The 11,813-nt window shown below is 54.1% G+C and overlaps 1 protein-coding gene across 1 annotated transcript in view; it reads left to right on the top strand.

Moving 5' to 3' along the window:
• Positions 1-373: 373 nt before the first annotated feature.
• The window catches only part of PIEZO1 (piezo type mechanosensitive ion channel component 1 (Er blood group)), a 214,513-nt gene continuing 203,073 nt past the window's right edge, over positions 374-11,813 (top strand). The window contains exon 1 of the mRNA XM_082269696.1: positions 374-467. Coding sequence (XP_082125822.1) covers positions 461-467 — 7 coding nt within the window. The 5' untranslated portion in view covers positions 374-460. The remainder of the gene's footprint in view (positions 468-11,813) is intronic.

The raw sequence follows: 11,813 nt of genomic DNA, 5'->3' as shown, positions 1-11,813 counted from the left end.
GTCTGCTGGGAGTGGGGGAGGGGTATATGGGTGGTCCCGCCATTCTGTTAGCAAGAATTACCCGAAGGTGGGCTGCACATAACTGAGGGCCAATGAATGAAGGAGCCTGTGGCCTGGACTGTCCAATGAAGAAATGTTGAGTAATGTGATTGGCTTGGCGGGGGGGCACTTTCCAATAATTCTATGGGGGTTACACTGAAAGGAAGTGCTGGGGGGGGGGGGGGACTTGAAAGAACGGGATTGTAGACTGAATATAAAACCTTAATATTAAATCTTCATCCAAAATAAAAACTCATTTTTAGTGGCGTTAAGCTGCTTTGTTTTAGTTGTGAATCTTTAGTAACGCCGGTTTTGTTTTTCTTCTTGTGCAGCTTGCTTGTTTCGTTACAACGCGTTATCTCTGATCTACCTGCTCTTCCTGCTGCTGTTACCATGGTTCGCTGGACCGTCCGCGCAGAGCATGCCAGGTAAGCACAACTTTGGGGTGGATTTGTTAAAGGGGTGCAAAGTGCAGTGACCCGCCAATCCAGTCTGAGGCAGGCGGATCGATTGAGGATTGGGGATAATGTTGCACACAGTCGCTGCACTTCGCTTACAGTCACTGCACTTTGCACACAGACACTGCACTTTGCACACAGTCACTGCACTTTGCACACAGTCACTGCACTTTGCACACAGTCACTGCACTTTGCACACAGTCACTGCACTTTGCACACGGACACTGTACTTTGCACACGGACACTGCACTTTGCACACAGTCACTGCACTTTGCACACAGTCACTGCACTCTTCACACGGACACTGTACTTTGCACACGGTCACTGCACTTTGCACACAGTCACTGCACTTTGCACACAGTCACTGCACTTTGCACATGGACGCTGCACTTTTCACACAGTCACTGCACTTTTCACACAGTCACTGCACTTTTCACACAGTCACTGCACTTTGCACACAGTCACTGCACTTTGCACACAGTCACTGCACTTTGCACACGGTCACTGCACTTTGCACACAGTCACTGCACTTTGCACACGGTCACTGCACTTTGCACACGGTCACTGCACTTTGCACACGGTCACTGCACTTTGCACACGGTCACTGCACTTTGCACACGGACACTGTACTTTGCATACGGACGCTGTACTTTGCACACGGACGCTTTACTTTGCACACAGTCACTGCACTTTTCACACAGTCACTGCACTTTGCACACGGTCACTGCACTTTGCACACGGTCACTGCACTTTGCACACGGTCACTGCACTTTGCACACGGACACTGCACTTTGCACACGGTCACTGCACTTTGCACACAGTCACTGCACTTTGCACACGGACGCTGTACTTTGCACACGGACGCTTTACTTTGCACACAGTCACTGTACTTTTCACACAGTCACTGCACTTTTCACACAGTCACTGCACTTTGCACACGGTCACTGCACTTTGCACACGGTCACTGCACTTTGCACACGGTCACTGCACTTTGCACACGGTCACTGCACTTTGCACACGGACACTGTACTTTGCATACGGACGCTGTACTTTGCACACGGACGCTTTACTTTGCACACAGTCACTGCACTTTTCACACAGTCACTGCACTTTGCACACGGTCACTGCACTTTGCACACGGTCACTGCACTTTGCACACGGTCACTGCACTTTGCACACGGTCACTGCACTTTGCACACAGTCACTGCACTTTGCACACGGACGCTGTACTTTGCACACGGACGCTTTACTTTGCACACAGTCACTGTACTTTTCACACAGTCACTGCACTTTTCACACAGTCACTGCACTTTGCACACGGTCACTGCACTTTGCACACGGTCACTGCACTTTGCACACGGTCACTGCACTTTGCACACGGACACTGTACTTTGCATACGGACGCTGTACTTTGCACACGGACGCTTTACTTTGCACACAGTCACTGCACTTTTCACACAGTCACTGCACTTTGCACACGGTCACTGCACTTTGCACACGGTCACTGCACTTTGCACACGGTCACTGCACTTTGCACACAGTCACTGCACTTTGCACACGGACGCTGTACTTTGCACACGGACGCTTTACTTTGCACACAGTCACTGCACTTTGCACACGGTCACTGCACTTTGCACACGGTCACTGCACTTTGCACACAGTCACTGCACTTTGCACACGGACGCTGTACTTTTCACATGGACGCTTTACTTTGCACACAGTCACTGCACTTTTCACACAGTCACTGCACTTTCCACACAGTCACTGCACTTTGCACACGGTCACTGCACTTTGCACTGCACTTTGCACACAGACACTGCACTTTTGCTACAGTCGCTTCACACAGTCACTGTACTTTGCACACAGTCACTGCACTTTTCACACAGTCACTGCACTTTGCACACGGACGCTTTACTTTGCACACGGACGCTTTACTTTGCACACAGTCACTGCACTTTGCACACAGTCACTGCACTTTGCACACGGTCACTGCACTTTGCACACGGTCACTGCACTTTGCACTGCACTTTTCCTACAGTCACTGCACTTTGCACACAGTCACTTCACAGCTGCTGCACTTTGCACACAGTCGCTACACACAGCCACACTTTGCACACAGTTTCTGCACTTTGCACACTGTCACTGCACACAGTCAATGCACACAGTCACTGCACTTTGCACAGAGTCGCTGCACAGAGTCGCAGCACTTTGCAGACAGTCACTGCACGTTGCAGACAGTCACTGCACATTGCAGACAGTCGCTACACGTTGCACACATTTGCTGCACTATGCACACAGTCGCTGCATTTTGCACACAGTTGCACACAGTCTCTGCACACAGTCGTTTCACTTTGCACACAGTCTCTGCACTTTGCACACAGTCGCTGCACATTGCACACAGTCGCTGCACGTTGCACACAGTTCCTGCACTTTGCACACAGTCGCTGCATTTTGCACACAGTCGCTGCACTTTGCACACAGTCACTGCACTTTGCACACAGTCGCTGCACTTTGCACACAGTCGCTGCACTTTGCACACAGTCGCTGCACTTTGCACACAGTCGCTGCACTTTGCACACAGTCGCTGCACTTTTCACACAGTCGCTGCACTTTGTCTTCCCCTATTTGTTTGAAGAGAAATGCAATATTTGACATGTAAAGATTTAAAGTGATACACACACTGTGTAATGTCGATTCTCCTTCTATTTCTGTATACGGATGACGGCGTTGTAATTATTAATAAAAAAAACATCTAAGTCCTTTCTTCCTATTGGGTATCCGGCTGTCACATGACCCGACTCTCCCCCAGCCTGTCTACATTTAAAAAAATATATATACATATCAATAAACTGTTTTAAATTGTCATACAAATATATATTTGAAATCAAATCTGTATTATTTTGTGGCAATACCACAGTGTGGGCAGATTTCTGCCAGTCACAGCCTGTGTTTTAGAATAAGAGGGAGGTGAAGCCTCCATTAATCTACATGTAATATCCTACCTCCATTGTGTTTAGCTGGTTAGTGGGCATGGAGAAGGAGGGAGGGAGTGGCCTGTCACTGTGTATATGCCCACATTTGTGACTCTATAGTCACATGGGCTGCTCAGATGTAATAGGGAGGAAATGCTCAGCATAGAAACTCGCTAAGAACTGAGCATGTGCAGAGCTGCCACCACAGCTGCTAAATCCCCAACTGCAGCGGGGACATGGACAGAAGGGGGAGATAGAGAGCAGCAGACAGCGGGGACATGGACAGAAGGGGGAGATAGAGAGCAGCAGACAGCGGGGACATGGACAGAAGGGGGAGATAGAGAGCAGCAGACAGCGGGGACATGAACAGAAGGGGGAGATAGCAGCAGACAGCGAGGACATGGACAGAAGGGGGAGATGGAGAGCAGCAGACAGCGAGGACATGGACAGAAGGGGGAGATAGAGAGCACCAGACAGCGGGGACATGGACAGAAGGGGGAGATAGCAGCAGACAGCGGGGACATGGACAGAAGGGGGAGATAGAGAGCAGCAGACAGCGGGGACATGGACAGAAGGGGGAGATAGAGAGCACCAGACAGCGGGGACATGGACAGAAGGGGGAGATAGCGAGCAGCAGACAGCAGGGACATGGACAGAAGGGGGAGATAGAGAGCACCAGACAGTGGGGACATGGACAGAAGGGGGAGATAGAGAGCAGCAGACAGCAGGGACATGGACAGAAGGGGGAGATAGAGAGCAGCAGACAGTGGGGACATAGACAGAAGGGGGAGATAGAGAGCACCAGACAGTGGGGACATGGACAGAAGGGGGAGATAGAGAGCAGCAGACAGCAGGGACATGGACAGAAGGGGGAGATAGCAGCAGACAGCGAGGACATGGACAGAAGGGGGAGATAGAGAGCAGCAGACAGCGGGGACATAGACAGAAGGGGGAAATAGCAGCAGACAGCGAGGACATGGACAGAAGGGGGAGATAGAGAGCAGCAGACAGCGGGGACATGGATAGAAGGGGGAGATAGAGAGCAGCAGACAGCGGGGACATGGACAGAAGGGGGAGATAGTGAGCAGCAGACAGCGGGGACATGGACAGAAGGGGGAGATAGCGAGCAGCAGACAGCGGGGACATGGACAGAAGGGGGAGATAGAGAGCACCAGACAGTGGGGACATGGACAGAAGGGGGAGATAGAGAGCAGCAGACAGCGGGGACATGGACAGAAGGGGGAGATAGAGAACAGCAGACAGCGGGGACATGGACAGAAGGGGGAGATAGCAGCAGACAGCGAGGACATGGACAGAAGGGGGAGATAGAGAGCAGCAGACAGCGGGGACATGGACAGAAGGGGGAGATAGCGAGCAGCAGACAGCGGGGACATGGACAGAAGGGGGAGATAGAGAGCAGCAGACAGTGGGGACATGGACAGAAGGGGGAGATAGAGAGCAGCAGACAGCGGGGACATGGACAGAAGGGGGAGATAGAGAGCAGCAGACAGCGGGGACATGGACAGAAGGGGGAGATAGCGAGCAGCAGACAGCGGGGACATGGACAGAAGGGGGAGATAGAGAGCAGCAGACAGTGGGGACATGGACAGAAGGGGGAGATAGAGAGCAGCAGACAGCGGGGACATGGACAGAAGGGGGAGATAGAGAGCAGCAGACAGTGGGGACATGGACAGAAGGGGGAGATAGAGAGCAGCAGACAGCAGGGACATGGACAGAAGGGGGAGATAGAGAGCACCAGACAGTGGGGACATGGACAGAAGGGGGAGATAGAGAGCAGCAGACAGCAGGGACATGGACAGAAGGGGGAGATAGAGAGCAGCAGACAGTGGGGACATGGACAGAAGGGGGAGATAGAGAGCACCAGACAGCGGGGACATGGACAGAAGGGGGAGATAGCAGCAGACAGCGGGGACATGGACAGAAGGGGGAGATAGCAGCAGACAGCGAGGACATGGACAGAAGGGGGAGATAGAGAGCAGCAGACAGCGGGGACATGGACAGAAGGGGGAGATAGAGAGCAGCAGACAGCAGGGACATGGACAGAAGGGGGAGATAGAGAGCAGCAGACAGTGGGGACATAGACAGAAGGGGGAGATAGAGAGCAGCAGACAGTGGGGACATGGACAGAAGGGGGAGATAGAGAGCAGCAGACAGTGGGGACATGGACAGAAGGGGGAGATAGAGAGCAGCAGACAGCGGGGACATGGACAGAAGGGGGAGATAGCGAGCAGCAGACAGCGGGGACATGGACTGAAGGGGGAGATAGAGAGCAGCAGACAGTGGGGACATGGACAGAAGGGGGAGATAGAGAGCAGCAGACAGTGGGGACATGGACAGAAGGGGGAGATAGAGAACAGCAGACAGCGGGGACATGGACAGAAGGGGGAGATGGAGAGCAGCAGACAGCGGGGACATAGACAGAAGGGGGAGATAGAGAGCAGCAGACAGCGGGGACATAAACAGAAGGGGGAGATAGAGAGCACCAGACAGTGGGGACATGGACAGAAGGGGGAGATAGAGAGCAGCAGACAGCGGGGACATGGACAGAAGGGGGAGATAGAGAGCAGCAGACAGCGGGGACATGGACAGAAGGGGGAGATAGTGAGCAGCAGACAGCGAGGACATGGACAGAAGGGGGAGATAGAGAGCAGCAGACAGCGGGGACATGGACAGAAGGGGGAGATAGAGAGCAGCAGACAGCGGGGACATGGACCGAAGGGGGAGATAGAGAGCAGCACATGTCGGAGTGAGTGTGAACAGGGTGGGGGGGGGGGGTTATAGCAGAAAGTAAAAAATGTTGTTTTTGTTATTTGGTGTTCAAAAGAAAGTTCTATGTGTGGGAAAATGTTATAAATTGTGTTTGTGTACAGCGTGGGGTGACCGCGCCATACCAGCAAAAGTAGCGCAGTGCTGAATAGCAAAAACGTGTCCTGGTCATGAAGGGGGGAACGTTCTGGAGGTGAAGGGGTTAATGTGTGTCAGAGTTCCTCCAGTAACTGCAGAGAGCTGCTGGAAGGCCATGGTGAGAGGAGGAGGAGGGGGGGGGGGTGAGGGAGGTCACCTGAGGTCACCAGCAGATCTTTATGGAGTGAGGAAGGAGCTGATTAGTGACCATTGACTTCTTTCTCCCCCCCAACTTCTACCCCCCCACCACTTCTCCCTCTGCCCCCCACCATTTCTCCCTCTTCCACCCCCACCACTTCTCCCTCCCCACACCACTTCCCCCACCACTTCTGCCCCCCCCCCCCGCACCACTTCTCCCTCTCCCCCCACCACTTCTCCATCTCCCCCCCCCACCACTTCTCCATCTCCCCCCGCCCACCACTTCTCCATCTCTCCCCACCACTTATCGCTCTCCCCCCTCACTTCTCCCTCTCCCCCCCCCCCCACCACTTCTCCATCTCCCACCCCCACCACTTCTCCCTCTCCCACCCCCACCACTTCTCCATCTCTCCCCACCACTTATCGCTCTCCCCCCTCACTTCTCCCTCTCCCCCCCCCCCCACCACTTCTCCATCTCCCACCCCCACCACTTCTCCCTCTCCCACCCCCACCACTTCTCCATCTCTCCCCACCACTTATCGCTCTCCCCCCACCACTTCTCCATCTCCCACCCCCACCACTTCTCCCTCTCCCACCCCCACCACTTCTCCATCTCTCCCCACCACTTATGGTTCTCCCCCCTCACTTCTCCCTCCCCCACCACTTCTCCCTCTCCCCCCACCACCACTTCTCCCTCTCCCCCCCACCACTTCTCCATCTCCCACCCCCACCACTTCTCCATCTCCCCCCGCCCACCACTTCTCCATCTCTCCCCACCACTTATCGCTCTCCCCCCTCACTTCTCCCTCTCCCCCCCACCACTTCTCCCTCTCCCACCCCCACCACTTCTCCATCTCTCCCCACCACTTATCGCTCTCCCCCCTCACTTCTCCCTCTCCCCCCCCCACCACTTCTCCATCTCTCCCCCCACCGCTTCTCTATCTCCCACCCCCACCACTTCAGCCTCTCCCACCCCCCTCACTTCTCCATCTCTCCCCACCACTTCTCCCTCTCTCCTCCACCACTTCTCCCTCTCCCCCCCACCACTTCTCCATCTCCCACCCCCCACCACTTCTCCCTCTCCCCCCTCACTTCTCCCTCCCCCCCTCACTTCTCCCTCCCCCACCACTTCTCCCTCTCCCCCCACCACTTCTCCATCTCCCCCCCACCACTTCTCCCTCTCCCCCCTCACTTCTCCCTCCCCCACCACTTCTCCCTCTCCCCCCCACCACTTCTCCATCTCCCCCACACCACCACTTCTCCCTCTCCCCCCACCACTTCTCCCCCCCCACCACTTCTCCCTCTCTCCCCCCACCACTTCTCCCTCTCTCCCCCCACCACTTCTTCCTCTCTCCCCCCACCACTTCTTCCTCTCTCCCCCCCACCACTTCTCCCTCTCTCCCCCACCACTTCTCCCTCTCCCCCCCCCCACTTCTCCCTCTCCCACCCCCACCACTTCTCCATCTCTCCCCACCACTTATCGCTCTCCCCCCTCACTTCTCCCTCTCCCACCCCCACCACTTCTCCATCTCTCCCCACCACTTCTCCATCTCTCCCCACCACTTATCGCTCTCCCCCCTCACTTCTCCCTCTCTCCCCCCACCACTTCTCCCTCTCTCCCCCCACCGCTTCTCTATCTCCCACCCCCACCACTTCAGCCTCTCCCACCCCCCTCACTTCTCCATCTCTCCCCACCACTTCTCCCTCTCTCCTCCACCACTTCTCCCTCTCTCCTCCACCACTTCTCCCTCTCCCCCCCACCACTTCTCCATCTCCCACCCCCCACCACTTCTCCCTCTCCCCCCTCACTTCTCCCTCCCCCCCTCACTTCTCCCTCCCCCACCACTTCTCCCTCTCCCCCCCACCACTTCTCCATCTCCCCCCCACCACTTCTCCCTCTCCCCCCTCACTTCTCCCTCCCCCACCACTTCTCCCTCTCCCCCCCACCACTTCTCCATCTCCCCCACACCACCACTTCTCCCTCTCCCCCCACCACTTCTCCCCCCCCACCACTTCTCCCTCTCTCCCCCCACCACTTCTCCCTCTCTCCCCCCACCACTTCTTCCTCTCTCCCCCCACCACTTCTTCCTCTCTCCCCCCCACCACTTCTCCCTCTCTCCCCCACCACTTCTCCCTCTCCCCCCCCCACTTCTCCCTCCCCCACCCCCCCCACTTCTCCCTCTCCCCCCCCACCACTTCTCCCTCTCCCCCTCAGTTCTCCCTCTCTCCCCCCACCACTTCTCTTTCCCCCCCCACCACCACTTCTCCCTCTCCCCCCACACTTTTCCCCCTCCCCCCCACCACTTCTCCTCATGTTCTGTATGCCTCCCCCCCCATGTTCTATATCTCTCTGCCCCCCCCCCATGTTCTATATCTCTCTGGCCCCCCCCATGTTCTATATGTCTCCCCCCATCCCCATGTTTTATATGTCTCCAGCCCCCCCCCCCCCATGTTCTATATCTCTCTGGTCTCCCCCCCCCCCCCATGTTCTCTATGTCTCCGGTCTCCCCCACCCCCCCCCCCCCCCCCATGTTCTCTATGTCTCCGGTCTCCATACTTCGGCCCTCTCCCGCTGGCTGTTGGAATTCTCTAGGAAGGTTGGATGGTCGGTGTTTTTCTGGTTTATCGGACATTCCTGGGATATTCCTGAGGTGACTCCTCTTCATTCTCCTTTATATGGAGCCCCCCCCCCTCCCCCTCTCCCCCCCCCCCCCCCTCCACTCTCTGCCAAGCTTCACCTTCATATAAACCTTCCCTTGTATGATCTCCTCTCCCGTCTCTCCACCATTACTCTTCATCTTCAGTAACTCCTTCATCTGACCCGCCATGATTCTGTGCCGGTATAACGAGTCTCCTGTGTATATATATATATATATATATATATCGGCCTTTACTTCTATATAATCTGTGCCATGCCATCACAGCCAATGGGGGTGACCGGCGCTTTTTTTGGGGGGGATTTTTAAAATATATTTTAAAGTTGCACTTCTGTTTGTCAAAAAAAACAATATTTTTGTTGATGAAACTTTATGGGGACAGTGGAAGAAGGAGAGGATCAGAGGAGACAGGTTCAAACAGCCTTTTTACATTAACCCCTTAGGTTCCACAGTGAGTATAACAAGCATGCTTTACTGCAAATACAGACTGATTTCACTCTTGTGGGTTTAGGAAAGTTCTGCTATTGCAGCTTTTTAAAGTTTATACTTCTTTTCCTCCAATCATCTACTCAGCCAATCAGAGAGCTGTTACATTGCGCAGTGCTGTCAGTCTAACTTGTACTGCAGACAGGAGGGGGGAGGGGCTACATAGGCATCTTAGGCCCCATTACACAGACGGTCCGGCAATCTGTTTTTGTCTCCTGATTTCTTGGATCTGCGTTCCCGGAGGTTCACCGCACCCAACTGGTCTGGGTGTCAGTCTTGGGTCCCCTCCTGGGACAGAGCGGGGTCCCCTCCTGGGACAGAGTGGGGTCCCCTCCTGGGACAGAGCGGGGTCCCCTCCTGGGACAGAGCGGGGGGCCCTACAGGACGCTGTGCATTCCGCTGGTCTCCAGTGATCCCCATTCATTGCAGGAGCTGATGGGTGACACCAGGAACCTGCAGAAAGTAACAATGGTGTCACCTTTGTGTGGCTCCTTAGTCCCCAAATTTCAGCATCATCGTAAGATTACCCTGAAGAAGAATTCTGAAATCTTTGTAATAGTTAAAGAGAACCGGTCCTAACCCCAATGGCCTTCAATGACCGTCCAATGGCTGGTGAAGGACTTCTGTAGAATGACGGCTCCATGTTCTGCTCCGAGCCAATTGGTGGCGCTCTCCATCGCTGGCGAGGAGTCTTGGCTGTGGGGGGCGCCAGCTGTCCTGCAGATCTCTTTTATAAGGTGTCACTCTTTATTACATTTTCCCTCTCCAGCTGAGAACAAGATATTATAATCACTCCAATATGTCACATCCTCAAATCTTTTCTGTCCCAGGTCCCCCCCCCCCCCCCCCCCCAAAGTTCTGTCCTGCCTATGGAACATAGGACAGATTAGAGAACGTCTAATTATGGGGGCCGAACTTTTCTTTCCCGATTCAGATCTGCCCAGTTCTGATAGGAAGAGGAAGAATGACCACCGAGTGTCTGACTGACCGCAGGGTTCATCAATACTTCCGATCTGGATTTAGTTTTCGTTGTATTTTAGCCAACTAAAAAGAGTTTAGTTACATTGTATCGCATGATTGGAGAATTGCCGATCTCATTCTATTCTCCGGGAGTAACAATGTAATAAGAATTTATCCGGTATGAAGGATTGGACTCACAGATTTATCCGTCTTTATAAATAAAGTCATATGATGGCGCCCGGTTTAGCCGCGTTCACGCACCCCCGGGGGGCGGCTCTTTACCCATGTGATCAGCTGTGTCCAATCACAGCCAATCACATGTAAACATGGAAGTGCCATTTATTGGCTTTTCCTCTCCTCACACTGACAGAGGGAGAGAAGAGCCAATCAGCAGCTTCTCCTCACAGGGGAGACTTGTACAGCTAATCAGGGCACATCAGTGCAGCCCCAACAGTGCCCATAAGATATGCCAATCAGTGCTGTCCATCAGTGCTGCCTACCAGTGCCCATCAGTACCACTTATCAATGGCCATCTGTGCCGCCCATCAGTATTAGCTATCAGTGCCCATCAGTATCACCTATCAATGGCCATCAGTGCCACCTGTCAGTGCCCATCAGTATCACCTATCAGTGCCCATCAGTACCACTTATCAGTGCTCAACAGTACCACCTATCAATAGCCATCGGTGCTGCCTGTCAATGGCCATCTGTGCCGCCCATCAGTACCACCTATCAATGGCCATCAGTGCCGCCGATCAGTGCCCATCACTACCAGCTATCTGTACACATCAGGGGAGGTATTGAAGTAGTTAAAGGAGAAGTCCACCCTAACACTAAAATTGCTACATCTATAGACATCCCACGATCTAACCCTGTAAAGAAGAAATCCGTATAATACCTTTTCTGAAACCGCTCTGGTCCGATCCCAGCCTGAGCTGTCAGCGGCTGCTTCACTGTGTAGGCGGGTGTAGAGGACACGGCCAACGGAAGCCCCATAGTAAATCTATGGGAGACATCACTTCCCATTCATTTCATAGCAGTTGTCAGGCGTGTCCTCTGCAGAGCTTCCTCTAGGTGGGTCAACCCGATAGAACACTTTTGGGGATTAATTAGAGTGCAGACTGCGAGCCCGGCCTTCTCATCCAACATCAGTGCCTGACCTCACAAATGCGTTTCTG

Source organism: Pelophylax lessonae, assembly GCF_965119305.1.
Source record: "Pelophylax lessonae genome assembly, chromosome: 10".
In the NCBI taxonomy this organism is placed as follows: Eukaryota; Metazoa; Chordata; class Amphibia; order Anura; family Ranidae; genus Pelophylax; species Pelophylax lessonae.
Note: the sequence above shows the minus strand (reverse complement) of the source record. Positions and strands in the feature narration are given on the sequence as shown.